We start from the raw sequence: 17,584 nt of genomic DNA, 5'->3' as shown, positions 1-17,584 counted from the left end.
TGGTTTTGCATATTCTACTCACGTCCGTTATAATTGTTCCTCTCACTCAGCCTATTTGTCCCAATTTATTTGTCGATGAAGCAATAATCTCACATCTCCAGCAGCTAACGTGCCAGTTCATCGAGCTGCTCCGACTCCTCAGCCTGTCTATCAGAGACTCTTTCTTATATATTAATTCTTGTACTGTTTGGTAGGATTTCATTCATTTCTGCTGTTTTTGTCCTTCAGGTACTTTACTATTCAAACAACAGCCGTTTCAGTCTACATTTTGTTAATGGCATATTGTGACTGTCATTCTATTGCTTTCAGCATATATCTGGGCGTTATCTTTCAGGAATCATCATTTTAATTTGGATAATTAGGTGATTAAGTGGCCTCTTTAATAATATATTCTTAAATTATATGTCTTTATCTGGGAATCCTGCTTGTCACTGTTCTGTTTGTATTGCATGCCCACATATGAGACCATCAAGTCTGCACCTCCTGTTCTGCACCTCCTGTTCTGCACCTCCTGCTCTGCACCTCCTGCTCTGCACCTCCTGCTCTGCACCTCCTGCTCCGCACCTTTTTGGCAAAAAGCTCTGAAATGTCCTGCGCTGACGCTTTTCTTCAAACAGTTTATTAAGAAGGATTGTTCATTGTTCATTGTTCATTATTGTTCATCTTTGTTGAGGCAAATTAATATGTCATTATTATAAAATGTTACTAAGTTTTCCCACCACAACATGGAGCTGTCGCCATGGTAATGACATCTCTAGCATTTACATATATCATAACCTGTTACTTTTTAATAAAAATCATACTATTTGAGTAAAAGTCATGTAAAACTCCGAGACGTTTTTCTTTCTGTGTTTATTCTTCTCAGAGACAGACAGGGGGCGCTCACACTTTGAACACGCCAGCTTCATTTGGTCCAACTGTGGCGCTCTGCTTCCTCTGGGCGTGGCTTTGGTCGACAAGAAGGGCTGATGTTCCTCCTGGGGTTCTCCTGGTGCTCTGAGGAGGTTCTTTACTAGCTGATGACTTCTTCTTCTATCACCTTGGTTACAACTGTGGTGGTGGTAGTGGTGGTGGTTGAGGAGGAGGAGTCGAGGGCGGAGGAGGCAAGGCCGGAGGCGGAGGAGGAGAAGGATACAGTGGAGGCGGAGGGGGCGAGCGAGGCCGAGCTGGAGACAAGGCACATGTTTAGGTGAGAAATTAGACAAGATCTGCAGTCAATGGAGAAAAGACTCTGCAGTTTCTAAACTCCACTGATCCGTTTGGTGCCATTACCTCCCTGAGACCTTTGACTTAGGCACAAAGGCAGTGATTTGTGCCGGGGTTTGAACAATGTAATCTGTAGATGTTCTAAGCGTGGTTTCTTTACCTGGCTCCTCCCTCCAGCAGTCTCCTGTACTCGCTGATCTCCATCTCCAGTCTGGTCTTGATGTCCAGGAGCATGTTGTACTCCTGCTGCTGTCGCTCCAAGTCTGCTCTGAGGGCCACCAGCTGACCCTCCATCGACGTCACCTGCACAGAGGGAATGAGAGAGGAAGAGAGGAAGTGAGAGAGGAAGAGAAGGAGTGAGGGAGATAGAGAGGGAGTGAGGGAGGAAGAGAAGGAGTGAGGGAGGAAGAGAGGGAGTGAGAGAGGAAGAGAGGGAGTGAGAGAGGAAGAGAAGGAGTGAGGGAGATAGAGAGGGAGTGAGGGAGGAGAAGAGGGAGTAAGGGAGGAAGAGAGGGAGTGAGGGAGGAAGAGAAGGAGTGAGGGAGGAAGAGAGGGAGTGAGAGGGGAAGAGAGGGAGTGAGGGAGGAAGAGAGGGAGTGAGAGAGGAAGAGAGGGAGTGAGAGAGGAAGAGAAGGAGTGAGGGAGATAGAGAGGGAGTGAGGGAGGAGAAGAGGGAGTAAGGGAGGAAGAGAGGGAGTGAGGGAGGAAGAGAAGGAGTGAGGGAGGAAGAGAGGGAGTGAGAGAGGAAGAGAGGGAGTGAGAGAGGAAGAGAAGGAGTGAGGGAGATAGAGAGGGAGTGAGGGAGGAGAAGAGGGAGTAAGGGAGGAAGAGAGGGAGTGAGGGAGGAAGAGAAGGAGTGAGGGAGGAAGAGAGTGAGTGAGGGAGGAAGAGAGGGAGGAAGAGAGGGAGTGAGGGAGGAAGAGAGGGAGTGAGGGAGATAGAGAGGGAGTGAGAGAGGAAGAGAAGGGGTGAGGGAGGAAAAGAGGGAGTGAGGGAGGAAGAGAGGGAGTGAGAGAGGAAGAGAAGGGGTGAGGGAGGAAAAGAGGGAGTGAGGGAGAAAGAGAGGGAGGAAGAGAGGGAGTGAGGGAGGAAGAGAGGGAGTGAGGGAGGAAGAGAAGGAGTGAGGGAGATAGAGAGGGAGTGAGAGAGGAAGAGAAGGAGTGAGGGAGGAAAAGAGGGAGTGAGGGAGGAAGAGAGGGAGGAAGAGAGGGAGTGAGGGAGGAAGAGAGGGAGTGAGGGAGGAAAAGAGGGAGTGAGGGAGGAAGAGAGGGAGTGAGAGAGGAAGAGAAGGGGTGAGGGAGGAAAAGAGTGAGTGAGGGAGGAAGAGAGGGAGTGAGGGAGGAAGAGAGGGAGTGAGAGAGGAAGAGAGGGAGTGAGGGAGGAAGAGAGGGAGTGAGGGAGGAAGAGAGGGAGTGAGAGAGGAAGAGAAGGGGTGAGGGAGGAAGAGAGGGAGTGAGCGAGGAAGAGAAGGGGTGAGGGAGGAAAAGAGTGAGTGAGGGAGGAAGACAGGGAGTGAGGGAGGAAGAGAGGGAGTGAGGGAGGAAGAGAGGGAGTGAGGGAGGAAAAGAGGGAGTGAGGGAGGAAGAGAGGGAGTGAGAGAGGAAGAGAGGGAGTGAGGGAGAGAGGGAGTGAGGGAGGAAGAGAGGGAGTGAGAGAGGAAGAGAGGGAGTGAGGGAGGAAGAGAGGGAGTGAGCGAGGAAGAGAAGGGGTGAGGGAGGAAAAGAGGGAGTGAGAGAGGAAGAGAGGGAGTGAGGGAGGAAGAGAGGGAGTGAGCGAGGAAGAGAAGGGGTGAGGGAGGAAAAGAGTGAGTGAGGGAGGAAGACAGGGAGTGAGGGAGGAAGAGAGGGAGTGAGGGAGGAAGAGAGGGAGTGAGAGAGGAAGAGAGGGAGTGAGGGAGAGAGGGAGTGAGGGAGAGAGGGAGTGAGGGAGGAAGAGAGGGAGTGAGGGAGGAAGAGAGGGAGTGAGGGAGTGAGAGAGGGAGTGAGGGAGGAAGAGAGGGAGTGAGGGAGAGAGGGAGTGAGGGAGAGAGGGAGTGAGGGAGGAAGAGAGGGAGTGAGGGAGGAAAAGAGGGAGTGAGGGAGGAAGAGAGGGAGTGAGAGAGGAAGAGAGGGAGTGAGGGAGTGAGGGAGGAAGAGAGGGGGTGAGGGAGGAAAAGAGTGAGTGAGGAAGAGAGGGAGTGAGGGAGGAAGAGAGGGAGTGAGGGAGGAAGAGAGGGAGTGAGGGAGGAAGAGAGGGAGTGAGGGAGGAAAAGAGGGAGTGAGGGAGGAAGAGAGGGAGTGAGAGAGGAAGAGAGAGAGTGAGGGAGAGAGGGAGTGAGGGAGGAAGAGAGGGAGTGAGGGAGGAAGAGAGGGAGTGAGGGAGTGAGAGAGGGAGTGAGGGAGGAAGAGAGGGAGTGAGGGAAGAAGAGAGGGAGTGAGGGAGAGAGGGAGTGAGAGAGGAAGAGAGGGAGTGAGGGAGGAAGAGAGGGAGTGAGGGAGGAAGAGAGGGAGTGAGAGAGGAAGAGAAGGGGTGAGGGAGGAAAAGAGTGAGTGAGGAAGAGAGGGAGTGAGGGAGGAAGAGAGGGAGTGAGGGAGGAAGAGAGGGAGTGAGGGAGGAAGAGAGGGAGTGAGGGAGGAAAAGAGTGAGTGAGGGAGGAAGAGAGGGAGTGAGGGAGGAAGAGAGGGAGTGAGAGAGGAAGAGAGGGAGTGAGGGAGAAAGAGAGGGAGTGAGAGAGGAAGAGAGGGAGTGAGGGAGAGAGGGAGTGAGGGAGGAAGAGAGGGAGAGAGGGAAGAAGAGAGGGAGTGAGGGAGAGAGGGAGTGAGGGAGGAAAAGAGGGAGTGAGGGAGGAAGAGAGGGAGTGAGAGAGGGCATCTGCCATCTGAGACGCACCTGCTCAAACACATCTTAAGAGAATGAAAAAGTAACAGAACAATAATCTCACATTTAAAAACAAATGTTTCCCCTGCTTTGAACAACTTTAGACCGGGCACTTAAAAAAACTCAAAAAATGTTTACCCTCCTAGTTAGAAAGAGGCTATCGTATCTCTAATATCTCGAGGGGGGAAGGACCGACTCTATTGTGCCTCATAAAAACCTATTTCTGTTCTGAATGTGGACTCTTGTATATACGCCTTGATTATATCCATGAGAATGGAACAAAAACTCCCAAATTTGATCGCACTACTGTTACCTGTCATGTAAAACAGGTGAAGAAGTTTTGTTTGTAAAACTGTTAATAAAGAGAGATGGCTGGAGCAACACGGTCGTTTTACCGTGCTGCGACTACACCAGTGGTCCTACGCCTAAAACAGGCTCATGCACTCATTATTTTCCGAAGAGGTTAAAACAAAGGAACAAAGAACTAGGATTAGCCTCTACATTAAGTAAAACGACCTCGCTCAACCAGAGCACGAGCCGTGGAGGAGCCCAACATCGTGGCAAGATAACAAGAAAAAACTACGAACTGGTAACCTGCGCTGAAGAGAATATGAGACAACAGGAATGTTGTAGTCTTTGTTAGATGACACTCAAGAAGAAAGCAAAGCACGCTTTGTGTCATAGACTACTTTATTTGAACTGCTGTTGATTGCCAATGAACATTTGCGGGCTAATTTGAGCCAAAATGGAGGACGACATGACGCAGGAAACCAGAGCGAAAGAAAATGAGTGCAGTGTCGAGGATGTCCACAAGAGGGCGTCAAGGTACACGGAAAAAGGGTTGGAAGACGCACTGCACAGACAAATGAACGCAAGAAGAGCAAAGCTTGCTCAATTGACTGCGAAAATGAACAAGATAAGTACTATGATGAAAAATAGTGAAAATCCTGACACAGTTGAGTAACATTTAAACGAGTTTTCAAAACTTATGAACGACTTTGTTCAGTCAAACGAAAATGTACTTCAGCTGTTGTGTGAGGAAGAAAGGGAAGCTGATCAGACATACTGGTTCCTACCTAAAAAGGACCAGTACAACAGTTTCACCATGGAAGCTGAAAACTGGACTATTTCTTCAAGCCAACTGAGACAGGACGACGTGGGTCCAGATGACAGCGTATCGATGACCAGTGTACCAAGGAAGCGGCGACCGGGATCCTGCGTGTCCGGGACCAGGGCCAGCTGTTGCGGTTCAACTACATCGTCTACATCATCTACATCTGCTGCACGTCGTAAGGAACAAGCAGAACGAGCTGCTCTTGTTGCTCAAGCAGAGAAGCTCAAAGAAAAACAAGCTTTGGAGTTTGAGGAGCTGAAGTTAAAGGCCAAGAAAGAGCAGCTAGAAATGGAAACTCAGAGGTGCTGGAGGAATGTGAGTATGAAGAAGGTGAAAATGGAAGTGTAACCAGCCAACGTGAACACTCACCTAGGGGTTACAAGAAGATCAGAGTTCCCTCTGTTGTGACTAATAATGAACAGCCGAATGCTCACAGCTTAAATAGACCTCAAATGTTTAAACAGGAGATCCCCACTCAACAAGTAGAAATGGACAATACAGTTAACTTGTGTGAAGTAATGCTAAAACAGAATGACGTTACAGAAATGTTGGTAAAGCAACAAAGACTCACAAACTTACCTCAGAGAGATGTGCCTATTTTCAGTGGTGATCCTTTAGAGTTCAAACCTTTTCTAAGAGCATTTGAACACACAATCGGTAGCAAAACTGATGATGACAGTGACAGGATTTATTATCTTGAACAGTTTACAAGAGGTGAACCAAAAGACTTGGTTAGAAGTTGTCAGCACATGATGCCTCAGCTTGGGTTCCAAGAGGCAATGAAACTTCTACACTATCACTATGGCAATGAGATCAAAATTGCAAATGCTTACCTGAATAGAGCTGTAAACTGGCCTCAGGTAAAGGCAGATGATGCAAAAACTCTACACAGTTACTCTCTATTTCTTACTGGTTGTAAGAATGCAATGCAGGACATTAATCACCTTGAGGAACTAGACAACCCAACAAACCTAAGAGTCGTAGTTTCCAAGTTACCTTACAAGATGAGAGAATTGTGTGTCTTTGCCTTTGACATTCAGGAAACATCTGGGAGGAGAGTAAAGTTTTCAGATCTAGTTCGATTTGTGAACAGACGAGCTAAAATAGCTTCAGATCCTTTATTTGGTAACATTAAAGATGCTGATGACAAAGTCAAGCAAAACATAAATCCAAATAGGGCATTTAGAGCAAAGGGCAGTGCTTTTGCTACTAGTGTGGCACCTGCAACAAGAGAAAGCATGCCAGATGCTAATAAAGGCAACTTGCGTCCTACAGCTGATGCGTTTCAAAAACCATGCATGTACTGTGAGAAAAGTCACTCACCAGCAGATTGTCAGATAATAAGAAAACTGCCTCAAAAGGAAAGAATAGAGTTTCTTAAGGGAAAAGGACTCTGTTTTTCGTGTTTGACACAAGGGCATATGAGTAAAGACTGTAAGAAACGAATCCAATGTGACTATTGTTCCAAGAGACATCCAAATATGCTTCATTACGATAAAACAGTGGATGAAGCTGTACAGGACAATCTCAACAATGCCACTGTAAACTCAAACACTGAAGTCACGAGTCCTATTCCAGTCACGGGTGGTACATGTGGTGCTACCGGGGCCGGTAGCAGCAGTAGAGTTTTGGCGGTTGTGCCAGTTCATGTTAAGCTTAAGAAAAACAACAAAACTGTAGAAACGTATGCATTTTTGGACAATGGCAGTGAAGCAACTTTTTGCTCAGAGAAACTTATGAGACAACTTGGCATAGAAGGAAAGAAAACGCAAATCCTTCTTCGCACCATGGGTCAGAAAAAGGTAGAGCCTAGTTATATAGTTTCAGGCTTAGAAGTTTGTGGTGTAAAAGAGAATGTGTACATTGATTTACCTGACACGTACACTCACAAGGACATCCCAGTTTCTAAAGAAAGCATTCCTATGCAACAAGACATTGAAAAGTGGCCACATTTGTATGGTGTAGAACTGCCAGAAGTAGATGCAGATGTTGGACTTTTGATTGGAGCAAATGCTTACAAGGCTATGGAACCTTGGGAAATCATCCACAGCATAGATGATGGTCCCTATGCAGTTAAAACAATCTTAGGCTGGGTAATAAATGGCCCATTGAAAGGAAATGACTCTGAAACTGACCAAAGTGCTTCTGTAAATCGCATTTCAATGTCAGAAATAGAAACCCTGTGTTTGAAACAGATTAATCACGACTTTCCAGAAAAAGCCTCTGATGAGAGGCAGGAAATGTCTCGTGAGGATTTACAATTCATGGACTTTGTTAAGGACACTGTTAAAAGGGTTGACGGTCACTTTTGTGTGGGCCTACCTCTAAAGAACAAATCTGTCAAACTACCAAACAATCGCTCAGTAGTTGTGCAGAGAGCAGAAAGCCTTAAAAGGAAAATGCTCAAAAACAATGACTTACTCAAAGAGTACAAGGCATTCATGTCTGACCTAATAGACAAAGGATATGCCGTTCCTGTGCCACAAGAACAAATTGATCGTGGCGATGGACGAGTATGGTACATACCTCATCACGGGGTGTACCACCCACAGAAAAGAAAGCTGCGTGTTGTTTTCGATTGTACAGTCTCATATCAGGGCAGATCACTGAACCAGGAACTCTTACAAGGTCCTGATGTGACTAATACACTAATAGGAGTATTAACTCGATTCAGACATGATCACATTGCTTTGATGTCAGACATAGAAGCAATGTATCATCAGGTTAAGGTACAGCCAGAGGACACAGACATGTTATGCTTTCTCTGGTGGCCTGAAGGAAATTTGGATAAACCCCTGCAGGAGTTTAAAATGACGCATTTGTTTGGTGCAACATCTTCACCCAGTTGCGCTAATTTTGCCTTAAGGAAAACTGCAGAAGACGCTACAGAAGAAGTGGCACCCATGGCTGTGAGTGCAGTGCAGAATAACTTTTATGTAGACGACTGTCTCTTCTCAGTGTCAAATGAAAGCGATGCCTGTACCATGGTAAAAGAACTGACAGAACTTTGTGCAAATGGAGGCTTTCGTCTCACTAAGTGGAATAGCAACAGCAGAGTTGTTTTGGCCTCCATACCTGAAACAGAAAGAGCGTCTTGAGGTCAAGACATTAGATCTCTGTCATGACAATCTACCGGATGAACGAGTTTTAGGAGTAATCTGGTGTATTGAAACCGACTCATTTAAAATTAAGATCAATGCAAAGCCAATGGAAAAAACCAGGCGTGGCATTTTGTCATTTGTGAGTTCAATCTATGATCCATTAGGGTTCCTGTCCCCAGTTATTCTCCCTGCAAAAATTATCTTGCAAGAACTGTGTGGAAAGAAATTCTCTTGGGATGAGGACATACCTGAAGAACTTGCTCAGAAGTCACAGGCTTGGATATCAGACCTTGAAAAGCTACAAGGTTTCACAGTTGACAGGTGTTTCAAACCAGTCGGATATGGCAATGTTACATCTGCACAACTGCATCATTTTGCAGATGCGAGTGAACGTGGGTACGGAGTGGTTACATATCTTCGACTGACAAACAAAAAGGGCGAAGCTCACTGTTCGTTCGTAATAGGCAAGTCCAGAGTATCGCCTCTGAAACAAACAACGATTCCTAGGTTAGAGCTAACGGCTGCTGCTGTGGCTGTAAAGATGGACAAACTAATGAGAAATGAGCTACAAATGCCATTGAAAGAATCAGTGTTCTGGACTGATAGTACTACAGTGCTAAGGTACGTTGCAAATGACGGTCTCAGATTTAAGACTTTTGTTGCAAACAGAGTGTCACTTATCAGAGATCATTCCAATGTCAGTCAGTGCAGATATGTGAACTGAGTTGAACCCTGCTGATCATGCTTCGAGGGGCATGAAAACCTGAGTTCCTTTCAAACAAATCTTGGATTGATGGACCGGACTTTCTGAGTAAAGACAGTACACACTGGCCTGTGTCACCAATAATATCAAAGGATGTTCAAAATGATGCTGAGGTGAAGGTTATGAGTGTTAATGTTGACATTGTGCAAGCTGATCCAATCAGTAAACTTATCAGTCACTACTCAGACTGGCACAGATTAAAGAAAGCTGTTGCCTGGATGCTGAGACTAAAACAGCTTCTTAAAGAAAAGACTCAAGAGAGAAAAGTTAGTGATGTTCAATGTCCAAGCAAAAATGTCACAAACAAAAAGCAAAGGCTTAAGTCAAAAACGATCAAAAGTTATTTGACAGTAGCAGATTTGGAAAATACTGAGATTGAGATTGTGAAGTTTTGTCAAAGACAAAGCTACAAAGATGAGATACAAACTTTACAAAAGGGTGAAAAGCTTAAAAGAACGAGTCATGTTGTCAAACTAGATCCTGTATTGGACAATGGTGTGTTCCAGAGGGAGGACTTGTACTCAAGGAGACGTTGGCGTCAGGTTCAATACCTGTCAGATATTTTTTGGAAACGTTGGACCAAAGAGTATCTCCCACTTTTGCAAGAGAGACAAATATGGTTTAATGCCAAAAGAAACCTGAGACCTGGTGATGTTGTTCTTATAGTAGATGATGAGTGCACCAAGAGGTTCATGGTTGATGGGAAAAGTTGAAAAATCTATCTGTGATTCCAAAGGTCATGTTAGAAGGGTTTTGGTAAAAACTAAAAGCAGTGTTTTGGAAAGACCAGTAGACAAACTGTGTCTGTTGCTTGAAATGGAGTAATGTATTTGTGTAAAGCCATAAATATGTTATGGATGAAACAAGTTTCATGTTTCAAATGTTTATTTACAGGCGAAATGTCGCTTTGTATTTTTGTTTTGGTAATTGTTATTCCCCAGAAGTAACAATTAGGGGCCGGAATGTAAGCGCCATTTTATATGGTTTGATATTTTACATTCTTAATTTTATGTTATTCATAATAACTCATTTGTGTTTTATTTAAAAGAAGTTTGCATGTGTGTGCATGTCCTGGACGCTTGGGGGCGCACTACTGTTACCTGTCATGTAAAACAGGTGAAGAAGTTTTGTTTGTAAAACTGTTAATAAAGAGAGATGGCTGGAGCAACACGGTCGTTTTACCGTGCTGCGACTACACCAGTGGTTCTACGCCTAAAACAGGCTCATGCACTCATTATTTTCCGAAGAGGTTAAAACAAAGGAACAAAGAACTAGGACTAATTAGCCTCTACACCTATGTTCCCCCTTTTCTATGAACGGGGGAACATAGGTACCTCCTCAAATACTAGCATAGGTTACTGGTTCAGGTTCCACAACCCCAATAGTAGAGCATAAATGTATGGTTTTACAGCATTAAATATAGCAGCGTATAACTTTAACCCAGGTTACTTAGGTACCGAGGAACATAGGGCTGACCCCTATCAGTTAAAGGTAAACTGTGTTTTCAATGGCACGTCGGACATTGATGACATCACAGAGGGATTCAGTTTTAGTTCTCAACTCTACTTCCACAAAAATAAATCAGCCAAATACAAACAAACCATTCAACTCTCCTCTCACCCTAAAGCTATAAAAAACTTAAAAACCAGAAAACTACTCAATACCTGGTCTGTATAAAACTGTGTAACCGTATTCTCTGGCATCACCCTCTCCCCCTTTCTCTTCTTCACTTCTTCTCTTCTTTCAGTAGCCTCTAATCAAAAAGAATCCTACCCTGACTGATACTTTTGTTCACCTGCTGAAATACTATTATTTTAAAAATGAATAAACTCTTATTTTCCAATTGTCTTCACAAAACGCAACTTAAGTAAAACTATGATAAATATAAATATCCCACCCCCATCAAAATGAATGTTTTGCCCAGATTTATCTATCTGTTCCAGACTCTCCAACCGGCTGTTTGACGAGGAATAAAACAATCTCAAGGTTTGTATGGCAAGGCAAGAAACCCCGAATCAGATTCAAAACTCTACAATTATCAAAAGAAAAAGGAGGCTGAGGTTTATCAGAAAACTTTAGAACTGTGTATTTGGAACTCCTGCCATGAGCACAATAAACAGAGAGACCTTTGGAATGTACTTTTCACAAAGAAATGGATGATATAAACCTCAAGGATCAAGGACAAAAAAAACATTCAGACTTAATTTGGAAATGGACAAATTTGACAGACTTTGGACCAAATGAGACTTTTATGTGTGTAAATGTGCCATGATTTTGTGTCTTTTTACATTTGATTGATCTCTACTTGTGTTCGTATTTTTATGTTCTTTAATGTTCTGTTCAGTGTTTATTCTTTAAAAAAAATTAGGACAGTGAAAGACAAAGAGGAAGGGCATCTGGGGTTATATACTTCAACATAGGGCTTAGGAGGTAGAAGCTAGGAGGTAGGAGGTACCTTCATCTGGAAGCCGTTGAGCTGCATAGCGTATCTGCCCTGGACTTCAGCCAGTGTTACTTCAAGAGACGCTTTCTACAAGACACAAACAACAAGTCTGAACCATGTCTAAACCAGGACTAAACCAGGACTAAACCAGGTCTAAACCAGGTCTAAACCAGGACTAAACCAGGTCTAAACCAGGTCTAAACCAGGACTAAACCAGGACTAAACCAGGACTCACCATGCTGAGCGCAGACTGCAGCTCGATCTCCAGCGCCTGCAGAGCACTCTTCACTTCTTTGATTTCTGTAGTTGAGGACACGAGAGTAGTTTCTGTGGTGGCCACCTCCTTTGACAGCACCTCGGACTGCAAACAAGACTGGATCAGAACCAGGACTAAATGAGGACTAAACCAGATCAAAACCAGGTCCATCCCAGTTCCGTACCTTGGCATGGAACCATCCCTCCAGCTCCCTCTGGTTCTTGGCGGCCACGGCCTCGTAGTGCTCGCGGATCTCCTCCATCACTTTAGTGAGGTCCAGCTGAGGAGCAGCGTCCACCTCCACGTTGACCTCACCACCAATCTGAGTGCGCATGGACAACAGGTCCTGCAGGGGGCGCACAGGGGTCAGAGGGTCATTTTGATCAGAAACACTAAACTGTGGCAGTGACACTTTTCTTCAAGTGCATCTAGAGTTTCTCGTGTCAAAGACGGTTAATAAAGATCTGTTTACAGCCTTTACTTAAATCAGAATAGTAGTAGTAGTAGTAGTAGTAGTAGTAGTAGTAGTAGTAGTAGTAGTAGTAGTAGTAGTAGTAGTAGTAGTAGTAGTAGTAGTGCTGCTTTACCTCCTCGTGGTTCTTCTTGAGGAAGATGAGCTCTTCTCTCAGCCCCTCGATCTGCATCTCCAGGTCTGAGCGTGCCAGAGTCAGCTCATCCAGAACCCTCTTCAGCCCCGCGATGTCGGACTCCACAGACTGACGCATGGACAGCTCGTTCTCGTACCTAAAGGAGGGCATCCGGGTTAGAGACAAGACCAGAGATCGGAACAGAGACCGAACCAGAGACTGGACCAGAGACCAGAGACTGGACCAGAGACCGAACCAGAGACTGGACCAGAGACCAGAGACTGAGCCAGAGACTGTACCAGAGACCGGACCAGAGACCAGAAACCAGACCAGAGACTGAACCAGAGATTAGACCTGTGGGAGGGCATCAGGCTCATTGTCACTCACTTCATCCTGAAGTCGTCCTGAGCGAGATGAGCGTTGTCGATGCTCAGGACCACGGCTCCTCTGGCGACGAGGGCGTCAAGGATCTGAACCAGAGACAGGACGGTCAGATAACGATTAACACTAATAATACTAAAAATACAACTCCATCATCACTCAAATTCACTCATAAACGTGACATTCTGAGAACAATCCCAGTTTCTCCAGTGACATCACTTTATGTTCCACTGAGACTTTTGGAACATTCTGGAGCATTCACACGTTGGAAGGCTCTTGTTTGTACCTTGGCCTGCAGCTCGGCGATGGTGACGTAGAAGCCTGAGTAGTCTCGAGTGGCCGGTCCCACGCGGCTCTCCACATACCCACGGATCTTCAGCTCCAGTTCGGCGTTGGCCTTCTCCAGAGTGGCCACTTTGGCGAGGTACGTGGCCAGACGGTCGTTCAGGTTCTGCATGGTGAACTTTCCATTGGCTTCTCCGGCTCCACCGCCCCCTCCTCCTCCTCCTCCAGACCCAAATCCGAATCCAGACCCAAGTCCGGCTCCAGACCCAAAACCTGAGCCTCCTCCGAATCCTGAGCCTCCTCTGAATCCTGAGCCTCCTCCGAATCCTGAGCCTCCTCCGAATCCTGAGCCTCCTCCGAATCCTGAGCCTCCTGAGAAAGAGAGAGGAAGAGAAGATCAGGTGAGTCTCTGGAGCCAAAAGAACAAACACAAATATGAAACTGGGAAAGGAAGTTTTAATGTTGAACTGTGAACAAATGATGACTTGAATTCATAAAGTTTCCAAACTTATATTGATTTCCCCCCCACTTTCAGATCGAACGTTTTAGCCCGTCTAGCCCAGGACTAGCTCATGCCTGACCTGCAGAGAAGGACCTGGAGGCTGAGGACACCCGGACCCCGCTGCCGCCGGCTCCTCCGCTCACACTGAAGGAGCTCATTCTTCCTCCTCCGAGGCCGAAGCCGGAGCTGCTGCGAGAGGACATCGCCAACATCTCTGCGCCCGATGAGAGTCCGACCAAAGAGTGAGGAGAGAAGCGGGGCCGGGGCTTATGAAGGGGAAAGAGGGGCGGGGCTGAGTGGTGAGGGGCGTGGCTGAGGGAGCAGAGACATATCAGCCTCAGGGAAACTTCACCTGTGCTACACTGTGTTCTGCACAAAAAGCTGCAGAATCTGCAGTTGCAAGTCATTTCTTTCAAATTCAAACTTTTAGTCTGTTTCTACGGACTAAAGTCTAGACTATGTCCAGACCATGTCCAGACCAAGTCCAGTTCAAGTCCAGACCAAGTCTTAACAAAGTCCAGACCAAGTCCAGTCCAAGTCCAGTCCAAGTCCAGTCCAAGTCCAAACTAAAGTAAAAGTGTTTTCTTGTTCCATTTTCTTTTGTATTCTAAAGATCAAACAGAAGTAACAGGAAATAGAGAACAAAGAACAAAATAAAGCATCAGTCTGGAACATGTCCCTCTGAGTCTGGTGAATGTGGCCGTGTTTAAGCTCAAAGTTGATTTTGTAAATTGTTATTTCGGTTCTTCACCGTTCTGTCTTTTGTTGTTCTTACTTTATGAATGATAAGATAAGATAAGCCTTTATTAGTCCACACAGTGGGGAAATTTCAGGTATCCATCATCTCCACTGCTGGAGTTCCACGTCCTCGAGATAAGGCATTTCAGAAGTGTCTGAACTTTAGAAAATCAATTCCTTATTTTTCAGAATTCAACATTGAAACTTTCTCAGATTCACATGTTTGTGAAGAAATCAGCAAAGAAATCAGCAAATCTTCAACGTTCACATGAATTTGATCAGATTAGATTCAGAACAAGGTTCGTCTCCTCCAAAAACACCTCAAACTCAAATCTGTCATTTCGCTGCTGGCTCTGCACCTCCCGACTTGCCCGGGACCAGAACCATAAAGTATGAGGAAAGTTCATGTTTTTTTAGAGAAATTTGCTTTTAAAAAAAAGCTTGTCGTTTGACTTTCTCCAGCAGCAGATGTTGAGACACGTTGAACCTCCGGGTGACAGCCTGACATTTGGACCACAATCAAGTGTTTTATGAGGGATTCTTTACATACAAAATAAATACACATGTTCCAAACTTTATCCATAAATTATGATCAATATCAGCAACAATAAACTGGAAGAAAAAAGTACAAAGATCAAATAATCACAAATAATCATGTTAACCGAAATAATAATAATAATAAATATAGCCTCAAGCGGCAATAATCGTCCCTCGCCACACCACGCCCAATTGTCCTTTTATTACACCTACTGCTGAATCCGTGACACTGTCACATCTTCTCCGCTTAGTTTTACCATTCAAAAAGCAATTTTCTTATGAATTCTTGGCCGCAGAGAGACCATGACTCTTAGAATAAAAATTTTGATATCTTTTGATGGTCCACCCATGAAGAAGCCGCACAGAGACCATGACAGGTATCAAAGTAATTTGAATAACTTGTGATGTCCCACTCCTCCGCACCATTTTCACCAAATGTCAGCTTTTTAGGGCCAACGCCCTGGGAGGAGTTTGTAAAAGTACGACATTTAGAAAAACTCCAGAGTCATGCTTAGCCATTTTTGAACCAATATGGCCGACATTTGGTTGGGCGGACGGCGTTGCTGTAATAATATTTTTGACTTCTCTAGTCACCATCTACCTCTGCGCCAAATTTCATCATTCTACGATCAGATCTTTTTTTGGGTCATTTCTCTCAATGCATTAAGAAGAGGCGCTGACGCGCAGAATGTAGAGAGGCACGATTTTTAGAGGTGTGCAAATTTTTGTGACTTTTCGTCAATGTTCACTGGATGAAAAATGGGGGGGTTGGTCCCGAGAAGAAGAAAGAAGAATATTCGCTCGCGCTTTCCTACCTCATGGTGTGGGTCCCTGGTCACTGACGGGTACTTTCGTTAATTTTGAGTGGACTCTGCCCACTTTGTGTTTTTGGCCCTCTAAACAGTAATAATGTTACATTTTTGCATTACATGCTTATATGCACGGAACATGCAAGAGATGTGGAACGTATTTGTGAGCTACTTAGCGCAAATGAGTGCTTTATATGAGGATGATCCCCATGTAGAGCGCTCATTTAGTGCGCACTTTTGCACGGGCTTCGCCCGTTTACAACGTTAATGTTCCATTTTCCTACAGCTAATTAGTATGCACGGGGCGTGCGTGTGTGGAAGAGTGTGTTAGTGAGTGTTTGGAAGTGGGCGAGCGCTTTGCGCTCGATTTCGTGCAAACAATGTGCGCACTTTTGCAGGTGTGCTTCGCACGGCCTTACGGAACTAATAGACCTCTCGCCAGCTGGTGGCGCTCGAGCCAAATAATAATAAATATAGCCGCAAGCGGCGATGATCGGCCCTCACCTTTTCCTTTTATTACGCCTACTGTTGAATCCATGACGCTGTCACGTTGTTGTTGTTGTTGTTGTTTTATGGCGGTTGGCATCCAAGTGTTGCATTACCGCCAGACTTTATTCCTCAGACTTTGTCGTAGTCCTCAGACTCTGTCGTAGTCCGTAAAAGTACTCCTTCACGTCTTCTTCTCTTTGCTTTATATATAAAGCAAAAAGTTTGCAGCTCCGCCGCACAAAGTCCATGGCTTCTAGAATTAAAAAAAATATAACTTTTGATGGCCCACTCCTGAAGATGAGTCTCACAAAATTTTAGGTTAATTGGGCCAAAGCCCTTGGAGGAGTTCGTAAAAGTATAAAGTGTCAGCATGTTCGAATTTCATGTTCGAGATCTAGCGATTTCCCCATAACATGGGAGGTTTCTAGCGCGAAGCGCTGGATTCCTCCAAAAACACTCCTGGCATCGTCCTGTACACGAGAGTCCATGCCGCAGGCATGGGCCATGCTTGTATCTGTTAAAATTAGGGCTGGGCAAGTTAACGCGTTATTATCGCGTTAACTCATCATTTATTTAACGCGAGAATTTGAGCGTGTGTACATTAGAAAGACAAACGCACAGGACGTGCGTTCTCGACGCGCCGGACTCACGTCCGTAGAATGCACTCAGCAGCAGACGTGCCTCCGAGTGGTCCTGCACATGCTCAGTGGAGTCGAGTCGTCCTGCACATGCTCAGTGGAGGAGTTTTGCTGTGTTGCTTTTCTCGTGGTGTAAATGGAGTTTAATGTTGGACCATGGCTTTGGTTTATTAACTTTACAAAGTCAGCGGCTATAGGCTCCAGCCGAGGCAACCCGCCGGGGGCCCGCGTGAGCAGGTCCCGCCAGCTTTATCAGCTGAAAACGTGAATAATCTGGTGCCTTAGCAACTGGCTGTGCAAAGGAGTAAAAAAACACCCAGTTTTAGGAATCTACAAACTTTTCTGGTTCTTTTCAATGCCTTGGCAGTGGCAATAAGCTTTAAGATTAGTTTTGTGTTTGATAACATTGTAGAAAAAGCTTCAGTTGTAGTCATCTGGACTCAGTTTGAAAAAATAGACGTTTCGACTCTCATCCAAGAGTCATTGTCAATAAAAGAATTTAGATCGAGAACTCCGATATTAATACTGTTCTGTGGTAAGACCCGCCCATTGGGAGGAGCCTTCCTGAAGTAGAAAGAGTTGTTTGTTTCAACAGAAACTCCCCCCTTGTATCTACCGAGCTAGCCTATTCAGAATTTGAATGGCCTATTAGAATCCTCTTTGTCTTTGTGAGACCCTGGCTCAACCACCCTGAGGACCTGATTAGCATCTAAATGTCCTGGTCCTGGTCCTCTACCTTTCCAGGGGTTCAGTATTCCATTATAGATACCAGGAAGATTGAATCTGAGCCCTCCATTTCTGTTTAAAGAAGGTCTTTCTTTTTTAACAAAAATAGCTTCCTTGACTCCTCTTTCAAACCATCTTTTCTCCCTGCTTAAA

The 17,584-nt window shown here is 45.3% G+C and overlaps 1 protein-coding gene across 2 annotated transcripts; it reads right to left on the bottom strand.

The window, feature by feature from the left end:
- Positions 1-837: 837 nt before the first annotated feature.
- LOC140358157 (keratin, type I cytoskeletal 13-like) lies at positions 838-13,733 on the bottom strand. 2 transcript variants are annotated; one of them, XM_072442840.1, is made up of 9 exons: positions 13,574-13,733; positions 12,994-13,364; positions 12,714-12,796; positions 12,327-12,483; positions 11,924-12,085; positions 11,719-11,844; positions 11,496-11,570; positions 1,367-1,509; positions 838-1,166 (listed from the first exon to the last, which is right to left on the bottom strand). In XM_072442840.1, exons 1-9 carry the CDS (start codon positions 13,704-13,706, stop codon positions 1,013-1,015), a joined length of 1,404 nt encoding a protein of 467 aa, XP_072298941.1. In that variant the 5' UTR covers positions 13,707-13,733; the 3' UTR covers positions 838-1,012. The 2 variants fall into 2 exon arrangements, with proteins under 2 accessions (XP_072298941.1, XP_072298943.1); XM_072442842.1 differs by having other exon boundaries at positions 12,994-13,292.
- Between the last annotated feature and the right edge of the window lie 3,851 nt (positions 13,734-17,584).

The sequence above is a fragment of the Eucyclogobius newberryi genome, unplaced genomic scaffold, assembly GCF_026437365.1.
Source record: "Eucyclogobius newberryi isolate DKJ021-1_F unplaced genomic scaffold, fEucNew1.0.hap1 SCAF_13, whole genome shotgun sequence".
Taxonomy (NCBI): domain Eukaryota; kingdom Metazoa; phylum Chordata; class Actinopteri; order Gobiiformes; family Gobiidae; genus Eucyclogobius; species Eucyclogobius newberryi.
The sequence above is the reverse complement of the archived record's forward strand: the minus strand, read 5'-3'. Positions and strand labels throughout refer to the sequence as shown.

Coding starts and splice junctions, on each gene's coding strand:
- LOC140358157 (XM_072442840.1), bottom strand. CDS start 13,706: ATGTTGGCGATGTCCTCTCGCAGCAGCTCCGGCTTCGGCCTCGGAGGA. Junction 13,365..13,573: donor CTCCAGGTCCTTCTCTGCAG/GTCAGGCATGAG, acceptor TCTCTTTCTCAG/GAGGCTCAGGATTCGGAGGA. Junction 11,845..11,923: donor AGGGATGGTTCCATGCCAAG/GTACGGAACTGG, acceptor TCTTGTTTGCAG/TCCGAGGTGCTGTCAAAGGA.